At 40.8% G+C, this 22,937-nt stretch overlaps 1 protein-coding gene, 2 non-coding genes and 1 pseudogene across 3 annotated transcripts in view; 1 reads left to right on the forward strand and 3 right to left on the reverse strand.

Annotated features, from left to right (window-relative positions):
- Nucleotides 1-222: 222 nt before the first annotated feature.
- NOP58 (NOP58 ribonucleoprotein) overlaps nt 223-22,937 on the reverse strand; it is a 28,715-nt gene continuing 6,000 nt past the window's right edge. Inside the window, exons 5-15 of the mRNA XM_007422020.4 lie at nt 21,655-21,791; nt 17,887-17,951; nt 14,623-14,757; nt 12,384-12,529; nt 11,514-11,640; nt 10,815-10,978; nt 10,038-10,172; nt 8,875-8,936; nt 6,809-6,945; nt 2,823-2,980; nt 223-1,862 (exon numbers count right to left, since the gene is read on the reverse strand). Of these exons, the coding sequence (XP_007422082.2) occupies nt 1,806-1,862; nt 2,823-2,980; nt 6,809-6,945; nt 8,875-8,936; nt 10,038-10,172; nt 10,815-10,978; nt 11,514-11,640; nt 12,384-12,529; nt 14,623-14,757; nt 17,887-17,951; nt 21,655-21,791 (1,323 nt within the window). The 3' untranslated portion in view covers nt 223-1,805. The remainder of the gene's footprint in view (nt 1,863-2,822; nt 2,981-6,808; nt 6,946-8,874; nt 8,937-10,037; nt 10,173-10,814; nt 10,979-11,513; nt 11,641-12,383; nt 12,530-14,622; nt 14,758-17,886; nt 17,952-21,654; nt 21,792-22,937) is intronic.
- Nucleotides 11,294-11,379, reverse strand: LOC112542556 (small nucleolar RNA SNORD11). Its single transcript, XR_003086269.1, has one exon. It is a non-coding gene; the product is annotated as a small nucleolar RNA SNORD11 (small nucleolar RNA).
- On the reverse strand, nt 11,719-11,806 carry LOC112542558 (small nucleolar RNA SNORD11B). Its single transcript, XR_003086270.1, has one exon. It is a non-coding gene; the product is annotated as a small nucleolar RNA SNORD11B (small nucleolar RNA).
- LOC103060848 (mRNA decay activator protein ZFP36L1 pseudogene) lies at nt 18,082-19,683 on the forward strand (annotated as a pseudogene).

The raw sequence follows: 22,937 nt of genomic DNA on the forward strand, positions 1-22,937 counted from the left end.
CTTCATGCTTATTGTCCAGCCACACTTGGAACAATTTTAAGTCACGGAGGTGAAAGATACCAATCTTCCATTATACGCATTCCAGATAAAGCTTTTACTACAACTCTCCTTTCTGTGGGCTCAGCCAAGATGTCAGCTTTTCTGTCATTTGAAAACATACCTCCGATAAAAATGCAACCTGCTGTTTTGACTAAGGAAAAAGCAGGCATGAAGTAGACTACATTTTCTTTTCCCTCTTTATAATCACTATATTTTGGGACATGTCGAAAAAAGATATATGGATATAAGATTTCAAAAAAGTACCAGGTTGGAAAAACTCAATCCGTGCTACCTTTCTATCATAAATGCCATTTGGTGAATTAACAGTATCAAACGAAGCTGTCACATCACTTCTCTCCAGTGATACCTGTCAGTTTCTCCCCATGCCCTTTTTCATGCTAATGTCATCCCACAGGCCTCAAAATAAAGCTGGTGGTTTCCACTAGGACCCAAAAGTTTCTGCCTGCAGAGAACTTTTCAATCTCCCTGATATTGCCTCTTTTGCTGCTGGCCCTTTCCTGCTGCTCCTGAAGGTCAGGGAAATCTGGGGAGCGGCAGTTCATGTGAATTTGGACTGGTTCCTGCTTCTCAGCCAGCAGGAAAAAGAGTGGGACAACCACTCCCAGAAAGGAAACAGCTTGGTCTCTCCTTAGCCTCTTTTTGCCTGACTACACCACAGGTGGTCCTTGTTTACCAACCACTCATTCAGAGACTGTTCAAAGTTGTGACGGCACTGAACAAATGCTACTTATGACTGGTCCTTGAAGTTTTGGCTGTTGCAGTGCCCCTGCAGTTACGTGATTGCGATTCAGGCGCTTGACAACCAGCTTACACTTACGATGGTTGTAGCCATTTGCAACCTTCCCTGCCAGCTTCCCACAAGCAAAGTCAATGGGGAAACTGGCAGGGAAGGTCACAAGTTGCTCTGGTAAGTCCCCCCTCCTCAGCCTTCCTGCACATGGACTGGTGCCCTCCTTCCCTCAGCCTCCCGGTGCTCGTGCCAGGCCCCACTTAACCCCCTGTGCGTTTTGGGGTTATGATGGCAACCAAGACTGCCTGGATTGCCACCACTAAGTGATGCGGTCATGTACGTTGTGCTTTACAACTGCAATCTTAGTCCAATTGCCATCGTAACCCAAGGACTACTTGTAAAGGGATTTAACTGGCTAGTACTGATGGCTGATTACAAGTTTCTTTTAAAGAAAATGTTAGGTGTTTCTCTTCTCTACATCAATGGGTACAGCTCAATTTCTGTCAAAACTTCAAAAGGCCAGAACTTATTTGTATATATCAAACATAACTATTCTGTACACATTATTTCAGCTAATATAGGCAACATTTTCTGTAATGGAACCACAGTGCATCACATCCACTAAATACTGTTGCAAGAAAAGATCTTTGAAAATTCTTTTCATAAAATTAAGTTGATAGTAATCCAATTAATAGGAAAGAAACACATATAGAACCAGTAGGGATTTTTCTTGAGGGGGGAATTCAATGTTACTCATTTCAAACAATCACATACTACTTTTTTGGTGATAAGCAATCTCAAAACAGTTCATAGCATTACTGAAACAAAACTACAACCATATAACAGGGCAGTGGTAAAACTAAGATTAGCTTTAAAAACAAAATATTGAAAAAAAATGCTCCAAGGAAAATACACAGAATTTCTTGACCTTAATGATTAGAAAAAATATATTTCAAAAGCTAGTGTCTCTGGAAGTCCCAATGTGAGGCAAACCATCCAAGGAAACTCTCTGTTCTTAATCTTCTGGCTCTTCTTTAATTTTCTTCTTTTTCTTTTTCTTCTTTTCTATATTCTGAAAAGCAAGCATTGCTACATCATCTCATTGTGCTACATGAAATATATAATATCTATACATATCTATAAAATTTGTAGATAGTATTTGAAAAAAAAATACAAAGGTTTTTTCCCCTCCCTTCTAAGGAAGAGACACATAGCACTTCATGGTCTGATTTTGTTTCTATCAGTTAATATCTTTAGATAGAGAAGCTTACAGAACTGCAGGAACCCTAATGAAATGAGTCAATGGAACTCTGCAAGAGAGTATAAAAGCTTTTTATCTCCAAGCATCTTAGTGAAACAAAGTCCTTCTTCCTCAGCTTAGGCGGAGGCTATCAGACTTAGAAAGACTGGGTACTTTGGGATTTTAAATGGAGAGAACATAGCCTCAGATCAGATGTGGAGCCCTGCTGAATTTCAGCGTATTAGTGGAGGAAAGGAAACTAATCAGGATTCCCTTAGTCACAGTGAGTGAAAGGCTCAGTGCCAAATCTGGGTCCCATGGTGAAGCCCAGAAAACGTACCACACAGATCTCTTCCCCAGCAGTGGTCTGGGATTGGATTTGAGAGATGTGCGACTTATCCATTTTTGAAAAGGCAATTTTTTTCTATTGATCAAAAAATGATTCAGTCTGTTTTTCTGTAGCATAGCTTTTATATTTTATAATGGTAGACAAGCATTATTTTTTCCCCTAAATCAGATTTACCCGTGAATCAAACATATGAACTTCTAATGAGTCTACATTTAGCCAAACAAGGATGTAGGGGCTTTTTTTTTTACTCAGGCCTGGTGCATATATGAATACTAAAGATAGCTTTGCTAAGGCAGCCTTCTCCAAGCTAAGTCCAGCCAGATTTGTTACACCAGAAAATCTACAGCCCCAGTCAGCACCACTAACGCTCAAGGTGTACAGCAGATACAGCAAACACTTCTGGAGGGCCGCAAGCTGGGAAAGGCTATTCTGAGGTGTCCTACCTCCACCACCATACTGGTCGATGGTTCCTCTTCATTATCTTCTACCCAAACTGCTGTCTCTTGGGTTTTCTGTTTTTTCTTTTTCTTTTTCTTTTCTTTAACAAGCTCCTCCTCTTGCTGAACTTGCTCATCCTCCTCATCCTCCTCTCCTTCTTCTTCTGTGTCACCCAGAAAAAAAAAGCAAATACAATAACAAGTTAAAGAAAGCAGAAATGCCCAGAGTTAGCCAAAGTTGCTAGTGGGCACTTTTGAAAATTTGGAGCATGCTGTTGGCACTGATATGAATGGTTATGAATTATCACAAACCCAGATACTGGAAAACAAGCTGGTAGAGATGTTTTCTGCAACTTCATCTAGCTCTTTAGACACACCCTGCTCTATCACTCTGCAGGCATTTTCTGTCTGCCTAGGTGAACACGTTTCCAATTAAGCACCTTCAGCAGCCACCCATTGCTATTTTCTATGAATGCCCTCAGGGAGGCAGGGAACTGGGTGAGTAGACATTGCACAGAAGGTTCCAGACCTACAGTTTTTACACTCATGCAACTCAACTGGAAGAAGTCATTAAGGAATGTTTCAGACTGGCCATGATATGAATTATAATACATCTGAAAGACATCACATTAAGGAACGTCTGGTGCTATCATGCACCATCATACAATGTATAAATTATTCCTAAAGAGAATGCGCTTCCCCTTTGAATGATTCTAGGTAAAGAAAAAGTACTTTTAATACCGAAAACATTAAACTAAACATCCTGTCAAAAAGGATATTAGAACTAGCTGACAAAATCTAAATAAGAAAGCCTTATAGCATTTCTTGCTGGAGTCTGAACTTTGGAAGTCCTTCAAGAGAGGTAGAATCTTTTGACTTCCATTGTGGAGATGGGAGTAGAAGGGATGGGGAGCTCACTGCTTATTCCAATCTCTGACCTGGAAACTTTAACCCAGAGGTGTGACTGGCTAGGTGTGTATGAAATTCACCCAAAGCAAGACAAAGTTCTTCTGCTGCAAAGGTTCTGTAAGGAAGGAGCAATAGGGCTGAGAAGAGCAGCATCTGCTGGATTTTCTTCTCTTGTAGTCATTAAAAGGCCCAGAAGCCTCTCCTTCTTAGCCATGGCCTACACTTATCCATCTCGGAGTGTTGGTCCAGGTAACACTGCTACAATGAAAGGACTTTATATTCCTGCTTGCCCAGATGTCCTGATCCACCAAGCTTACCCTCATTAGTACATCTGCAGCTTTCAAATGTACCAGTACAATAATCATCCAATCTTCATTTCCACTCATAATGAAGTGGAAGATGATATGGTGGAAACATGTTATAGGAAATGTAGATGTTATGGAGTAGGACAGAGATAAGGAAAATGTGATGCTCCAGCTGTTGGAATGCAACTCTCATCATGCTACCTAAGACTACTGGGAGCTAACCTTCAACATCTGGACAACTAAACACTGCTCAATCCATTTGTAAGGTAATGTAAGTCACGTGTTTTCTATGTCCTAGTTCATCAATGTGTCTCTACACTAATGTCACGCAGAATCCATCCACAGTCCCCAAATTAAACTAGCAAAGTATTTATGAGATGAACACAATTCCCAGGCTGCAAAATAAAGCTTGGCTAATAAGCTTTGCCAGAAAAAAATACAGAAAGGCAGCTCCTGTTTTTTTCTTCTGGAGATGCTCAGCTAGGTACTTAAGATTCAGGGCACAAGACCCAGAAGACCACCCTGAGATTAATTAGGTATGTTAATATTCTGCTGAAGGACTAAAAAGCTTAAGAATGCTAATGTGCTGGTCTGCACGTATAAGTGTTATGGCTACTACGGGGAAGGCTTCCTTATTCACAGACCATTATGATGCTGGATGTGGCCAAATCACAAAACACCAATTTACCAGAAGGCAAATTCATACAATTGTGTCCCATCTCGTTCTATACCCTCCCTAGCAATTGACCTTAGTCTTTTTTTTTTCTGGGCAGATAAGGAGAGTTCGAAATAATATTCTGGACTGCAGCTACCCACCATTTTTACTTTCTAAGAATGTCTATAGAGCTATATCTTTAGTTTGCAGTGTGTCAGCTTTCCATTTATTTACCTGTACAGGTAGTTCTCACTTAACAACCACAATTGGGACCAGAATTTAGGTTACTAAGTGATGTCATCATTAAGCGAGATGTCACACGACCGTTTTGCTTAGTGACTGCAATCCTGGCGCTCCCTCTCATGTGATCATTTGCAATCTTCCTTGCCGGCTTCCCCAAAAAGTCAATGGGGAAGCTGGCAGGGAAGGTCGCAAGCCACTGCCACCTGCCAAGAGAACTCCCTCTCGTCTCTGGGGGCTGGCTGAAAAAGCGCCAAGCAGGACTTTGTCATGGGGCATTTTCAGCCAGCCTCCAGAGTTAAAATGACTCCCTCTTTTCTCTGGGGGCTGGCTGAAAAAGCTTCATCCTGAGTCCTCAACTGTGGAGGCTGGGATTTGGGCACGGAGCTTTTTCAGCCAGCCCCCAGAGACGAGAGTGAGTCCCCGTGGCAGTGGCTCATGACCTTCCCTTGGATTTCAGCATGGAGGGAAGCCTCTCAACTCTGGGGCTGGCTGAAAACTCCCCATGCCAAAATCCTGCTTGGATTTCAGCACAGAGCTCTTTCAGCCAGGCTCCAGGGATGAGAGGGAGTCCTCTCAGCAGCTGGCAGCAGCTTGCAACCTTCCCTGCTGGCTTCCCCACTGACTTTCTGGAGAAGCCAGCAAGGAAGATTGCAAATGGTGATCACATGATCACTGGGTGCTTGGCAACTGACTGCAATCCCGTCATTGCGGGGGCACTGCAACAGCCGTAACTTCGGGCATGGGTCGTAAGTCCCTTTGTTCAGCACCGTCATAAATTTGAACGGTTGCTGAACTAGAGGTTGTTAAGCAAGGACTACCTGTAATTAAAGGAATCCAAGAAAATGTCAGGTGGAGCAGGTAGCCTGGCATGAAAAGTAGCATCTGTAAATACCAAACTACCTTCTTTTAAAATATATTTTAATGCTTTAAAAATACATTGATCCCAGGACTTTTTAACATGTCATGGAAGTAAATTTCATCAGTTAATTATCCACAGGTGGGAAAAAAATGGGATAAAGTACACTAGGATTTGAAGTAGGCCTAGAAACGGAAAGCAAGTAAAACAAAACTGCAAAGGGGAATGAGGAGGGACTCTGCACTATGGGAAAGAAGTTGTTGAAAAAAGATGCAAGGTTGTCCCTTTTCTCTGGACTTCCAACTAGCAGATTTCCACCATACGAAAAAAGAGCTCCAGGTACCTGCAAGCTGGCACTGGGATCTATTCAGAGTCTAGGTCCTAATAGCCCATAACAAGCCCCCAGGCCACTATCATTGTTCAGATTGAAATGAAGACAAAACCACTTGCATCCAACCCTGTGTCTGCTGTCAAAATGCTATTTGATCCATTGAAAGGTTCCATCATCAGATTTCGAGCAACTGCCCTTACCATGCTATTCCAAAAAAATCTTCCAAACAGCAGACAGAATTCTATATACAGGAGGCATCAGTGAAAACCACCTCTTCCTTATTCAGCTCTGAGAGTTTAAACAGCTTTCCAGCAAGAGAAAATCTTAGCTGGATACAAGTCAGGATGCAAGTGAAAAAAATGATCCTACACAGAGAACATTGAGTCCTGTTCTACTATTGCGGCTCTTAAGATGAATGGGAAACTAAGTATTCATTTAAACCCTAAGGAGACTGTGTCTGTAGTAATAAATGGAAACTCTTCTTGCTCTCTAACATCCTACATTCTCCTATACATTTGTATCTGGTCTAGAGGGACACCTCCCCCCCGCTAAAAATACTGTGGAGATTTTGAGGTAGAAAAAAGGCCTACTCTACCAGCAAATGCAATTCAGCAAATAAGCACACCTGTATTTAACCATACAAAATCCTTTTAGAGATTCAAATGGATCGCCATTCAACTTCATCAAACCAACCTTTGATTTCTACTATTTTAGCCTTCTTTGCTTTTTGTGGAACTGCCTGTTCTTCTTCATCCTCTTCCCGTTCCTTGCGCTTCTTTGGGACCAGAGGGAGCGTAGATTCTCCAGAAGGATCGTAGGTCTTCACTTCGCTGGAATGTTTAAAGGAGTATAAGCAAATTGTAAATGTGTGGAAAAAGAGCAACAAGTATTTTAAATACAATGGTTGGGGGGGAAAAGGAGGTCATACTGAGTGTCCCCCTTCCTCAAGTGTCTATGAAGTTACCACTGAGCAATTTATATGGTTGGCTTTTTAGGAAACAAGGGAGCAAAGCAATTCCTGCCAAAAGGATGCTTATATTACATGAGATAGGTGGCCTCTAATGTTCAGTTCAAAACTCTTCCATACATCAATCTCTGGTGAGATAAAACTACAATCTCACAGCTAGTACAATTCCAGGCCAGCAGGCTCTTAAATATGCAAAATGTTCAAAAGAACTGCATCACAAAACCTGGTAGCACAAATGAAGCACCCCTCTTGGAAGCATTAAAGCAACCATGTCCTTTGCAAAGCTTTCAGCAACTACTGTGAAGACCATTCCTTCCCATGCACGAGTAGCCACTTTGCATAAGTGAGGGACAGACTCCAAAGCAGCCTTCTGAGCTTGGCATAGTATGTAGACATTTACCACTTTAAAGAAAGATGCTTCACTTGACCTTTTGAGCTTTGTGAAACACCTCTTTCAGATGCTTTGCGCAGTCCTACCACAGGCAGCTGCAGTGGCAGAAATGCAGAGAGAAATATTAGCAGAGTTGGGATTGGCACATCAATATCCACTGCCAATTTGATGTTCACTACAGTTAGAGAAGGGATTGCAAGCACAACAATTAATGGATATACTGTGTATAATGTAGCTTGTACTTATATTGTCTCATATGATCACAATGTGAAGAGATCATATATGGTGGTGGGAACTGTCCTGCTTGAGCTGCTGCAAATCAGGGATGGGGCAACGTTTTGGTGTTGGAGAATGCATCTGTTAAACCCGGGGGGGGGGCCAGAGGACATGACAATGGCACAATAATATCACCAGAGGAGGCAAGGTTAAATTTTTCAGCTCCTTTCATCTCACTCTTTGGGAGAGTGCATAGTTAAGTTCAACAGGTAGCTTAAGTCTATCAGAGGCTCAGCATATCTATTATTTTTGCCCCCAAATCAGAAAACTGCTCCACTATTATTCTGCAATTTCCAATGTTTGGCAACATAATCTTGGATTCTGTGGACTGCATTTGTCTCAAAGTTGGCTCCTTACGACTGCTCTGGATCTTGTTCAGGGACCCAGTATAGATCCATGAAGTATGCCAACTCTTCCCATCGCGAGGCCCTCCAGATACTCACTGGGAATTCTTGGAATTATAGTTCAACGTATCTGGAGGACCCCAGGAAGAGAAAGCCCAGACTAAAGTTAGGGATATCACCCGTATGAAAATATATAGGACTATACAATCAATCTGAAGGTAATAAATTACAGGGCTGCCATCTTCTTACCCCCCCCCCCAAAAAAACATTAATGACAATTGCTGGGTGGCAAACTGAAACAGAACTACTGCCACAGCATCCTAAAGACCCTTAGTCTGTTTCAGCAGAGTTCTTCTATGCTCTTTAAGCTCTAATGGAGGTTGTGAAATAACTACAATGAATTTGTGGCTATTTGTCAAAAGCCTAAAGGGGCAGATATAGGGTACATTACACCAACAGTTTTACACTGTAAAACAGAGGCTCTTTTTAAAACGAAGCTGAATACAGAAATGCTAATTAAGAAAGGTAAACTTCACAGCTATTTAAACTCAGTCTAATCAGCAAATTCTGGCAAGGTGTCAAAAAGTTTCTCTTTAGAGGTGGCTATCTAGTTTCACAAAGGCTGGAAAAGCAACCAAGTTAGGTGGTACTGAGGACAGATTGAAAATATTTCTCTTGATACAAATAAGGGACATTTCTATGAAGCTGAAGTATTTGAGCAGGAAAATTAAACACTCTTGGCAGAGTTATCTGTAAGTAAAGTGAACATCCGCCTACCCACCTCTTGTGCTGGTATTTGTCTGCCCGGGCCACAGCTTTTCCAGTACCACTTATTCGTCTTATCTGAATGGGAGTGGGTGGGAGTCACAGCCAAGAAAAAAATGATAACTTAAAAATTAGTACAAACCCATGCAGTCCCTGAAAAGGATTAAAACTTAAGAACAGGTGATAGTGGAAAGAAAAAAAAACATAACTGTGAACACAAACCTTAAATCAGCAAGGGTAAACAACTGTTCTCTATTCATACAGATAAACAGATAACTGGTTAATAAATCTATCCCATATCTACTTACTCTGATGGAAATAAAAGCTCCTTTGCAATTATCATGCTTTTCATAGTAATCAGTGCAGGGCAACAGCTCTGTATCTCAAAAGGAAAGGAGGAAATTGCCAGGCAAAGAGCAGCCTTCTCAACTCCATCTCCATTCAGATGTATTTGGATGATCAATCCCAAAACAACAAGCCAATATGGCCAATAGTCTCCCAAAACAAATAAGGAGGCTGGGGGCCAATGGATTTTATATGTTTCTAAATTCATAAACTTTTTGAAACGAGGCTTTGTAGCCTTCCTGTTCACCCATTTAGCCATCAATGGTTTAACCACATAAGCCAAGGTACAGTGGTACCTCGGGATACGAACGCCTCTACTAACGAACTTTTCGGGTTACGACCAGCTCCGGCCGCAAAAATTTACCTCGATGTGCGAACTCCGCCTCGGGGTACGGTCATTTTTCCGCCCTGACACGTGGTCCGCAGCCATTTTTCCACCCGACACGTGGTCCGCAGCCATTTTCCTGCCCCGCCGCGCGGCACCCGGCCGTTTTCCCACCCCGCTGCGTGGCGCCCGGCCGTTTTCCCGCCCCTGACGCGTGGTCCGCGGACGCCAGAACGGATTAACAGTAATTACATTAAACCTTATGGGAAAATTTGCTTCGGGGTGCGACCAAATTCGGAGGGCGGAACGGATTAACCGGATTTACATTGAACCCTATGGGGAAATTTGCGTCAGGTTACGACCAACTTGGGATACGCCCAGAGTCACAGAACGGATTAAGTTCGTATCCCGAGGTACCACTATTTCTGAAACACTTTCAATTAGTTATTTTACTAACTTTAATCTTCAAAGGTCCATTTGCCAAAAACATAAGGCTTTTATAAACATACCCCTTTCTCCTCCAGATGCCGTAGTCTTGTTTCTACTTTCAGTCTGTTCTCAGCTCCCATCTCAGCACTTGTGCTCTCTCCAAGGGCATCATAACGAATAGTCAAAGCTGTTTTAGCTGCTAGCATTCGTGAAATCTGTAAAGAAAATATGTGAAAAATATCTGGTACGGTCACAGCTTATCCCATAGATGAGGATGCCCACAAACTTGTCAAGCTGAGGACCAGGCTGCATAGCACTGATGTAGCTGAGAAAACTAGGACCCCAGAACAGATGAATCTTCCTACAATCAGCCAAGACTTAGGTAAGCTGAATGCCCATGGCAGAGAACGTTTAACCATGTTTGCTGGGACAAATACCTTTGCTCTGGTTCCTCACCCAAACTGACTAGGAAGAGGCAAGTTCAGGCAGCCCTCCTTCTTTGTTTAAATGAACATTTCCTGGGTATGATTTAATTGATAGATGGGGGCAGTGATTTTGTTTTATTCTTTCACATGAACACTGGATTAGATATAATACAAGAATCTATACTGTGGTCCATGGAACTGTTCAGAGCTGATTAATTAGAGCAGCAGCATTGTGTAAGATTTGGAATTACACTGGATTAAATTGATGAACAAAACCTCACTGAAAACCAAGCCAAACCTTAAGCATCCTTAGATACGTATCTTTCTCATATCCTGCCAAACGCTCTTGCCAATTTGTTTTTGTTTCAGAAACAAAAGCAAACAAAACAGAAACACAATCATTTCCAAGCATGTGATTGTCCAACATCTCACCTTTCCTTTATTTTTAGCTGTTGTTTGTCCTACGAGGGAAGCATGATAAATCAGACCAAACTTTGGAGTGTCACGCTTAGTCTTCAGTGCTCTAAAAAGTGCTTTCTCAGCTCCCAGAATTTGAACCGTTGATGCTGGATGCTTTGCTAGATTCAGCAGGGAACCTATCGCAGAAAAGATATAACAGAAGGTTGTACGAATAAGCAGTCTCTGAAATAGGCTCTCGACAAAACATTAAGTTCAAGGTTTGGAAGTTTCAAGCTTCATACATACTACCCTCTAAACTAACTGAAGAGCTCTAGGAAAATGGAGCAGAGGCATCATTGGGATGGGCATCACCATACAATTTCTGGGAACTGTAGGGACAATACTGAACCAAAGCTTGTCTGCCCCGTTACATTATTTGAAAATAACTTAAGTGCAGTATAAATCTGGGAGTGAGTGAGTGAGTGAGTGAGAAAAAGAGAATGGTTCAAGAAGTGTCTCAGAAGAGGTAGTGACTAGAGATGCCTTCACCTTCCAAGATGAAATCAAGCAAAGTTCAAATAATATCATCATTGTCAACTTCTTGATCCTGACACTGCAACTCCGTGCATTATCGTTTCTCATTTACTTCATCTCCAAGAGGACTATAATGCTGTCAAGTAAAGAAAAGGATGCTGCATACAGCCAACCCACAAACTCAGAATCTCAACATACCAGCATGGGCAATAAGCCTTGCTCCTACTAGTTCTCCCACCATAATGGTGAGGTTAGGTGCAATGGCCATCATTCTGTTTTTCAGATAGTCATAGAGTGTTGCTCGATATTCGGAGATCTCAATAACCTGAAAGACAAAATAGCAGAAAGTTCAGGCCATGGAATCTTGCCAAATTATGTTCCAATTATGATAACCAGCTACTCGCGATGGCATCAGAAGAGGTAGTGACTGTGCAACCGTCATAGTTTGTACATCAGGAAAGCATCATTACAGGAATCATCACTTGCCACCGAAAACTGATATAATTTGCCAACTTGGTTGCTTTTTTTAAAGAAAATATTATAACATGGTCAATTGTCAAACTGATTAAAAGCCAACCACAAGATTTTGGGGCAATTGTATCTTGATTAAATAAATTTGCTTACATATGTTTCCCTTTTGCTTTCTTCTTCATGTAAACCAATTAAACCATGACAGAGTTTGTGGTTTCACCAAAATTAAAAAAAAAATGGTTACCAGTCTTGGTACAAATCAGCATATTAAACTATCATTAACAAAGCTGGTAATCATCATTTCTAAAGAAGCTGTGGTTAAACAGATATTTTCTGAATTAATTAGGACATGAGATATAAAGGACTAAAAGGACTTTGACCATTTGTGGACAAATGTTTCTTCATGCCTGAGCTCATTAAGCCAAGACACGATCATCTAAACTGGATTAATCCACTCAGATTATAGAGCTTTAGATTTAAAACAGATTTAGTCCACTAAACAAAGTGGCACATAGATGTGTTAAATGGACTATATAGACTGAAAACCTTTTTGAACCAACCACTGATGCTACTGTTCATTTGCCGCTACATCATCACCTGATCACAAAGATGCTGTATATTGCATATATCTTCTTCTGACACTTCAGTCCCCATGGAGATCTCTGCAGCTGCTTTCACTTCCTCTTCCACCTCCTCAGGAAGAATCTCAGATAGATCAGAAGAGGAAAAGTTTATTCTGTCTCCTAGGGAGTAAAAGGATAAACAGCAAACAAAAATTAAGATTTAACCTAGCCACAAGTTTCTGTCATACAAGGTAAATATGAAAAGGAAATAGAAGAGCAAATGATGATTTTCACAGGTTTAGTCTAGCAAGGAATTTCTGCTTAATAGTTTAAATGAGAATCTACACAGGTAAGACCAATTTTTCAATAACCAGTCTTGTTTTTCATTTCATCCTGCATACAGTGGGGCAAAAAAGTATTTAGTCAGCCACCAATTGTGCAAGTTCTCCCACTTAAAAAGATGAGAGAGGCCTGTAATTTTCATCATAGGTATACCTCAACTATGAGAGACAAAATGAGAAAAAAAATTCAGAAAATCACATTGTCTGATTTTTAAAGAATTTATTTGCAAATCATGGTGGAAAATAAGTATTTGGTCACCTACAAACAAGCAAGATGTCTGGCTCTCACAGACCTGTAACTACTTCTTTAAGAGGCTCCTCTGTCCTCCACTCGTTACCTGTAGTAATGGCACCTGTTTGACCTTGTTCTCAGTATAAAAGACACCTGTCCACAACCTCAAACAGTCACACTCCAAACTCCACTATGGCCAAGACCAAAGAGCTGTTGAAGGACACCAGAAACAAAATTGTAGACCTGCACCAGGCTGGGAAGACTGAATCTGCAATAGGCAAGCAGCTTGGTGTGAAGAAATCAACTGTGGGAGCAATAATTAGAAAATGGAAGACATATAAGACCACTGATAAACTCCCTCGATCTGGGGCTCCACGCAAGATCTCACCCCGTGGAGTCAAAATGATCACAAGAACGGTGAGCAAAAATCCCAGAACCACATGGGGGGACCTAGTGAATGACCTGCAGAGAGCTGGGACCAAAGTAACAAAGGCTACCATCAGTAACACACTACACCACCAGGGACTCAAATCCTGCAGTGCCAGATGTGTCCCCCTGCTTAAGCCAGTACGTGTCCGGGCCTGTCTGAAGTTTCTAGAGAGCATTTGGATGATCCAGAAGAGGATTGGGAGAATGTCATATGGTCAGATGAAACCAAAGTAGAACGTTTTGGTCTAAACTCAACTCGTCGTGTTTGGAGGAGAGAGAATGCTGAGTTGCATCCAAAGAACACCATACCTACTGTGAAGCATGGGGGTGGAAACATCATGCTTTGGGGCTGTTTTTCTGCAAAGGGACCACGACGACTGATCCGTGGAAAGGAAAGAATGAATGGGGCCGTGTATTGTGGGATTTTGAGTGAACACCTCCTTCCATCAGCAAGGGCACTGAAGATGAAACGTGTCTGGGTCTTTCAGCATGACAATGATCCCAAACACACCGCCCGGGCAACGAAGGAGTGGCTTCGTAAGAAGCATTTCAAGGTCCTGGAGTGGCCTAGCCAGTCTCCAGATCTCAACCCCATGGAAAACCTTTGGAGGGAGTTGAAAGTCCGTGTTGCCCAGCGACAGCCCCAAAACATCACTGCTCTAGAGGAGATCTGCATGGAGGAATGGGCCAAAATACCAGCAACAGTGTGTGAAAACCTTCTGAAGACTTACAGAAAACGTTTGACCTCTGTCATTGCCAACAAAGGATATATAACAAAGTATTGAGATGAACTTTTGATATTGACCAAATACTTATTTTCCACCATGATTTGCAAATAAATTCTTTAAAAATCAGACAATGTGATTTTCTGGATTTTTCCCCCCATTTTGTCTCTCATAGTTGAGGTATACCTATGATGAAAATTACAGGCCTCTCTCATCTTTTTAAGTGGGAGAACTTCACAATTGGTGGCTGACTAAATACTTTTTTGCCCCACTGTACAACTGCATTGGAAAAGAGAGTTAACACTCTCTATATTTAGTATTTTTATTGCTTAATTGCTGAAGCTGACAGAATACAGAAAAGAGTTTTGTATTGTTTATATAAGAATTGTGTTTATGTAAATAAGGAGATAAGGTTAGCAACACAACTATATTCCATAGCTGTTATTGTAGCCTGGACCTCATGTCTGATAGGAAAACTGAAATAATTTCAGAGATAATGAATGGTTTAGATAGTTCACTCTTTGCAGGAGCTTAACCATTACTTACCAATTTTCTGTACACATTTACAGTATGCTAGATTATCTGTGATAATTTTGCCCAGTTCAGGAAAGTGCCACCCATACCATTCTCTACAACGCATAATATAGTTATTCAATTCTTTGTCCAAGTCATCAAGAAGAGCTGAAAAAGGCAAAATACATGTTTTAGTTCAGTTCACTTTGGAAATACATGTTTCTGAAAATAGTATCAGAAAGTTCCAAGGAATGCTTCAATTAGTGAAACATGGCAATTTAAAGTTATCAAAGGATTCATGATATATTTACAAGACGACATCTGGACATATAAGGACACCTCTGCTAATATTATAAGGCTACCCCAAAATATCAGCTTGAAAAGGTGGGGAAAAACTACCATCCATATTTTTGATCCCTCAATTCAATACCTCTAACAGTGTGTCCTAATTTCTATAATCTGTAAAAGAGAAAGCTAATTCTGGTTTCCTTCTAAAATGCCAACACACCTAGTCAGATCTAAAATCATATGCTACTAGTAACTTTTTCTATGTTGTCTTCCTAGGCCACAGATCTCTTGTTTCAAATATATGCCCACCACACATATTGTTAATTAGTTATTTCTATACATCCTCAGAGTTATTTTTAATTTCTTCAGAATCTCATCCAATTAAAATCAGAGGCTGAATTAATGTCTGAGTAGACTTTAACCAATTAATACATAAAGGGCCCTCAAGAATGCTGAAATGGTTTAGAAGCTATGTACTCTTGTGCTGGAGTGATCTAGAATTGAAAGGGTTTTTCCAACTACTCATGGTGGCTTGTCTCATCATAATCTGAGACATCACCACCTGTGTACAGCTGCCTTGAACATAAAGAATCTCTCTAAAAACCTGGGGAAAAGCACTTAGAAGGCTTAATTTGCTTTTTGGGAAAATACTCAGTTACAGCCATGTCAAATTACAGAAACAGGAAGCCTTTTAGAAGGAATATTACTTAATTAATGCACTGCCAAAAAAGCCTTCCCAAAGCAATCTTACGGTCTAGTATCATATGCTGTCTCAGTGGTAGTAACAGAATGTATTCATTTCCACAAACATTTCTATGCTTCAAAAGAATGATAAATTTAAATCAATCTCTGTAGATTAATTTTCCATAATGTTTTAAAACTGTTTTATTGCATAAGCTTAGACAGATTATTTAAACAGAAATCACATCAAGAATAAAGTTTAAAAAGCAAAGTAAAAGATAAACAGCTAATAAAACAAAATAAACGTTGGAGGTTATTGCTAGCATGTTTTAAGTTATTTTATCTATTGTTTTTGATTGGTTTCTTAATTCTTCTCCTAAAAACTGTTGTTTCAAATGTTTGAATTTGCCTTGCTGCACAATGTGTTGTACATACTATAAGGGAACCATTCCTGGTTGAATTTATTTAGTCTTCTATTATGAATATATACTGGCAGTTTCACCATCATTGCAAATTCTCCAATTTTGGTTTCCCAATCTTGTATCGTCGGGAAAGTTTCATTTTCAAATGTTGTGCAAAATTTGTTCTATCTTAGTAAATTGTGATACTTTTCATTTAAATCTTATGGAATTACTCCTACTAAAATATTTGTGGTTTCAATTCAAATTTTGTTTATTTTTCTGAATCTTTTTATATATTTCCTTCCAATACTTTTGAATTTTTTCACATGAACACATCTGGCAAAATGTTCCTTCTTTTTTTGTAGCGTTTCCAACATTTGTTGTTATATTTATCTATCTTGCTAATCACTGACAACATCATATACCATCTATAAAACATTTTGTATCAACTTTCCCTCAAATTATAGCTTGGAGTAAACTTGTTTTTCATAGCTCTCCTACTGTTCTACTATGATTACTCCTTTGAAGTTTTCTATCCACTTTCTCATGCAATTTTTAATTTATTCCCTCTCCATATTATACTTCAATCAATTTATATATACTAATAGATGATCTTGGTTTTGTATAAGTGTTTCAAATTCTGTCATCATTCTCAAGATCCCTCCTTTCTTGAGATCACTTTTTATTCTTCCAGCAATTTGTAATTACATCAACCATAGTAAATTCCTACCTTCATCAAGCAGTTCTTGCTGTGTCTTTAGTCTTTAACCATTTATCCTTTATCTGTATAATGTTACTAAGCAATTAGCACTACACTATACAGGTAGTCCTTGAGTTACAACCATTCATTTAGCGACCGTTCAAAGTTATGATGGTGCTGAAAAAATGCACTTATGCCTGGTCCCCTAGGCCACTGCAGTGCCCCTGTGGTCACGTGATCACGATCTGGGCGCTTGGCAACCAGTTTGCACTTACAAGTGAGCGAAGGAGGGCTCTGGTGTGTGTGAGCGAAGGCGCAATGCATGCGAGCAAGTGAAGGAGGTTGTGGTGTGTGCAAGCAAGTGAAGGGGGGAGGAGGACCAAGAAACCCCTGAGCCATGTGTTCTGGGGCTGCTTGCCGCCCCACAAGACAGGGTGCAGGGCAGCCAAAAGGGCAGAGATGGGGGGAGATAGCTGGGTGGGGGGAGTTGGAGGCAGCTGCTTACCTTACTGAGGCTCAAGGCTGGGAGGGGCAAGCCCAGAATGGGTTGGATTGGGATGGGTCCTCGGCTAACAACTGATGGAATTCACTTAACAATGGCAATGGGGAGTGCCAGGATTGCCATCGCTAAGCGATGCAGTCACATGACATCTTGCTTTACAGCTGCATCACTTAGTGATGGAAATTCCGGTCCCAATTGTGATCGTGAATTGAGGTCTACCTGTATCAGCTAAAATTGCTCATTTTATGGTTTCCTTAACCATTACGATAAAGTCCTGCTATTATACATGGTGTTTTCTGAGATATTTCTTTAAAAGCCAACAATACATCTTCAATTGCACAACTTAAGGAACTGCGCTTTCTAAGATGCATTACAATATTAAGTCTATAAGCAAATCATGTTCCATTACGCATACACCAAACCAATTCTATAAAATTGACACAAAGTATTAAGTAAGCCCCACAAATCTGAGCTGAGGATCTCATCACCAACCGGCTTCCCTCACATCTCAAGGCCTCTATCAACTTGATGTTGGCACTTGACCACTGAAGCTTCTGCTCTTCTCCCAAATCACAAGTTGGATACAGCTCTGGTAGAATTAACCAGAACAAAAACCAAAATTTGCCACTGTCAAGTTGAGGAATTCCATACTGATCCCAAATTTTGTAGATTCTGATATTATAAGTCAAAAGCACTCACATTATTTCACTTAAAATTGTACTTACAGATTGCTTGGATAATCATTGTATCAACTTTGTCTGGGCTAAACTTCAACTTATATCGGGAGAGGCTAAAAATAAAACACATAAAAGAAATAATGTCGTATACCAGCAGGTGACAACACTAAAGACAGCATATTGAAAAACATTAATTCATTATTGCCATTCTCTGCACTGGAAGCATATATTTGTTAATAGCACATGGGACAGTTGTGGGACAGTGTATGTTTCACTCTGATATGCCAATTCCAATCCCAGCACATATCAAAAGCCAGAAAAACCGTACAGGTCATATCTATCTCATAGTGCACCTTCTACAACACTTGGTATCATTTTTTCTAATAAACTGCAGGGATTTTTGCAATATAATTTAAAGAGTCTAACTCCTTCTGAGATTACTTGATGGCATATGGAATTCATGATGGTTCAATAGATCTGCAAGGCACTAAGTATGAGAAAGCCATCACACAAGATTTTACAATCTTGTAAATACGAGAAAGGGGAATTGTTGGAGCTGGAGAGGGCAAAAGGGAGCCTGTCCCAGGGAAACTAGAGGCTGTGCCTTACAACACTGATTCATTTTGTTTTTCTGTTAGAGTTACTCCAATTTTTCATTCAATTTTTTGCTAACTGAAGATGTCTACAGCCCTTGTATCTGTGACTTGAGTGAAGTTTTATGCAAAAGTAACAAGATGCTGAATTACAGCCCCTCAGCTGCTAGAGGATATCCTCTGGACAGGAGGGCAGTAGGAACTCTGGCTGGTGGGGGTTTCCCCAGGAGGCATTCAGTCACCATGCCCAATTCAAAGTTCCATCAGACCTCTCTCCTTAGCTGCCTTAAGGGAAAGCCAGCCCTAGCCTTGGGGTCCAGGGAGAACCACTTTCAGGATTTCTCCTTCTCCAAAGGTGGTGAGTGCCTGCTTCAGCAAAAGCAGCTGGTGGACAAGTCAACTCAAGTCACTACAAGCCCATCTGAGGAGAATGAGACCTGCAAATATGGAGACCAGTGCCAGTCTGCTCACGGCATCCATGAGCTGCGAAGTCTGACCCATCGCCCCAAGTACAAGACAGGACTGTGTTGCACTTTCAGTATCACTGGCTCCTCCCCTTACGGGCCTCGCTGTCATTTCATCCACAATGCTGAGGAGTGCTGAGCTGTAACTGGTGGCGGTTGAGAGCCTGTGATAGCCAAAAGATCCTGCCTCCAACAGAGTCTCAGCTTCGCTGGTTTCCCAAATGTTGCTGCTGCCAGTGGGCTGTTGGACACCCCCACCTCAATAACCCCTCCACCCATCTAAGTGCTGATGACCTCCTGGGCTCTCCTACCCTGCCTCACTGGCAGGAGGTGGTGAATGGATTGCTGGCACAGTCAGGCAGGGTAGGAGAACCCAGGAGGTCATCAGCACTTAGGATATCAGATGCTGACCAATCTCTTTGCTCCTAGTATGTAGGGATGCAGGTGTCGGGGGGGGGGGGCTCACCCACTGCTTTCCTCCTCAGGCCCATGTCTGAGTCCCCAAATATGTTTGACTCTCCTCAGAGTCCACAGGACTCCCTCTGACCAGGAAGGTTATTTGAACAGCTCTAGCAGCAGCCACAGTGGCTCGGATTTGCCTATCCTGGACACCTCAATATGTCTTCCCATCTTCAGCAGGCTGTCCATCTCTGCTGAATAATCTGGTATTGCCTTTTGGTCTCTTCCTACATGCATTACAATGTTAAGCTTGTAGCCCCCTTCCTCTCCTAAATCTCTCTTAGCATCTTTGGGTTTGATGTTAACTCCAAGATTGTGCACCTGCCTAGAGTCCAGACACTGGCTGAAATCGAAAGTGCCAAATTAAAAAAAAAAGCTATAATTGTTTACAAACATAGTGTCTTTTAATATATTCACTGTGACTATATTACCTCTCCAGCTGCAGAGGGCATCAGCAGCCTCTATAGAGCTCTGCATTTCCAGATGTGCAGGAATATCCAGAACTGAATTCCTGTCATGAGCAGCAATTCAGATGCAGAAAACTCTTCCCCTTCTTTGCCTTCCCCTCCTTTGCCTGTGTTTAGTAGACATACGGGAGGTGGACATCTGTTAACATCCAACCCTCTCCACCTTTTATAAAGGCTAGTTGCCTAAATCAACTCAGATCAGCCAGAAGAACAGCTGAGACTGGACAGTTCACTCTAACATGCGTGGGACTTAGTAAATGGAGAGTTAAGCCAGATGGACAGTGAACAACTTGCTTTTGCTGCTGCAGGCTCTCTGCATGTACATGTGACATCTTCGCAAAAAGTGGGGAGGGGAGGGGTTCCTAATGGTGTTCATTCCACATACACATGTTCAGTGCAAACAAAGTTCCAATACTCATAGCTTTAATGGTTTTGCTCTAGAGTACAACAGATCTTTCCATGAAGCACTCACACCACTCTTCATTTTTCCCCCCTGGGTTTTTAATTCTTTATAACTTCAGAAATTGGAGAGCAAATTTTGCTTGTCACTGCACAACAATATATAGCTTATTTAACTTATTTATTGCTGAAACTTCTGCTTTCTTGTTAATTTTGTTCATATTTATCTGGATGATGAATTCATAAAATATATTCTTTTATGTTCAAATTATGATATTCCATATTAACCTTAAGATTGAGAAGTTCCCCCCCCCAGTTTAATATATTATACTACAATGACATTTTTTTTGTAACTTTACACTTTTTTTGGTTATTTTATTTTTAAAAAATGAAAATTAAAAAAAAAAAAGATTTTACAAATTCTTAGAATAACAGAGTCCAGAGTCACCCACTATTAGTGACAAAGAATATTAGCCTGGAACATGGGAAGAGATTTGAACCCATGTTCCTATATCCATATTTAACAACTGTTGATAGGATTGGTCTTGCTGTACATGCTCGCTATATTGTTACAGCTGGGGGTCAAGAAGCACTCCAAGGCTTCTGACCTGCTCTTTCTGGAAAAGTGCAAGCCCATCTGAAACAGCCTCCACCTTGATCCACAAAATCAGCTTCCTCCTTTCCAAGATCACGTCTATCTGGTTGGATTTATTTAATTCAAGCTTGTTCTCCCTCATCCACCCTGTCATCATCTTTAAGCAATACTCAAGAGTGTTAATTGCTTCCTTGGAATATGATGGTTTCAAATACAACCAAGAAATCTAGAACTACCATGGTTGTAATCTCTCATCTAATTTCTAGTACAGGTTATTCACCAATGAAACCAAAGCAGAGTCAACCGTGTATCTCAAGCAAAAATGCTGACTGAAATGGGTCTAGATAACCAGTTTCATTGAAATGCATCTGGAGCTGTGAGGCTACCACCTTCTTAGTCACCTTAACCAGGAACGGAAGATTACAGACTAATGTATGATTACAAAAATCTTCTAGGTTCGGGAAGGTGGGATTTTCAGTTATAGTTATACAACTTTCTGCTTTAAGCAAATGGAAAGACATTCCTCCTTCAAGAAGATATTAACTACAGTACCTTTTAAAACCATGAGGCCAATTTAATCAGTCAGGAGATACATAGGGCAAGCCAACAAATGATGTCTTTCACCTCCTCACATATTAGTTCACATCCTTGAAATATACCTGCTGAAAAGAATCCATATCAACAGGGATACTTCCCTATGATCTGGAACCCAAGTCAAGATTAATCCAATTAATTACAGTTATTCTGTTGGTTGGGGATGATTGGAGATCTAATACATCACAGAGAGATGGCACCAGTTTGGAAAAAACTGATAGTCACCAAAGATGGGAAAACAATACCTGTGTGCCAGTCCTAAACACATAGCTGCCATCTCCCGGGATGGAAGGCCACTGATAAGTCCTTCTATTTGAGAGCGAATGCCTCTCATCAGCTCAGTAACCATTGGACTATGGATGCAACTTAAATTCAGCTTGTCCTGCAAAAATTCAAATTGTATCATTTAGATCAAAAGGCGTACAATATGGTCAAAGCTGCAAATATTTACAATTCAGTATACAACAAACAAATGTAAGCTCTCCAAGACTAACGCACTACCTAGCTTAATATTTTTGTACACTCCATACTTCTTCCCCAACAGTTAGCCATTTTTGCCCACCAGATTATTTTCAATGAACTCCATCTACCTAGCGGGTAAGACCAATGGCAAAAGAGTTATAAATGGTAATCCAGAGGATATTACGTTGCTCTCTAGTGTTGCACTGTGTGTGCATCTACATATAAACACACATACTCATACATACATATGGCATAAGAACCAGCAGATTATAAGTTTCCAGAAAAAAAAGGCACTAACAATCAGTTCAAACAAGTAAGCACAAATCAGACAGACTTATTTAGGATCGAATATACAATTCCTGATCCCCCTCCATTTTTTTCTTTTCCACAATGTTTATTAAATTACAACCCTGCAGGTAAAGAGTGTTTTGATTTTTTAATTTAATTTATCTCTATATAGTACCTAGTAACATGTAAACACTTGGTAAACCATAACTAACAACAAGCTAATAGAGTCCCAGAGAATCATTCTTACAATTGTTAAGATTATAAGAGACTGCCTTTCCCATGAGATCCTGCAGAAGAGGCACATTACATCTGCCATCCATCAGAGTATCATCTGGTAGGAGCCAGGAAGCTAGTGTTCTTGTGGTACCTGCCCTCTGGAACATCATTCCCCTGAAGATTAAGATTGGCCCCAACCCTGCTGGCCTTTTGTAAGGCCTTGAAGACGTGGTTGTGTTCTGGGCTTGGGGATCGGAGTGTCAGTCAGAGCCAGTGAGATGGCTACATTAATCATAGTTTCATTGGTTTTTGCCCTGGTTGCTGGTTGCATTTTATTTTATTTTATTGCTGTTGGCTGTGAGTTTTTTAACTGCTATTAGCTGCCCAGAATAACTATGAATAATTCCCAGAATAATTCAAATGGCTCCCACCCTACTAGGATTTTGAAGGGCCTTTTTAGAAAAAGAGCCAGGTCTTTAAGGTCTTTGGAGAGGATGACTGATGCCCCTGTCTTCCTTTCTGTTCCCCTCTGGGTTTATTGTCTTTGCCACTGTTTTTCCTT

The sequence above is a fragment of the Python bivittatus genome, unplaced genomic scaffold (assembly GCF_059951505.1).
Source record: "Python bivittatus isolate LINGU-HERP-01145 unplaced genomic scaffold, Pbiv_v1 ctg000200_np1212, whole genome shotgun sequence".
Lineage (NCBI taxonomy): Eukaryota > Metazoa > Chordata > Lepidosauria > Squamata > Pythonidae > Python > Python bivittatus.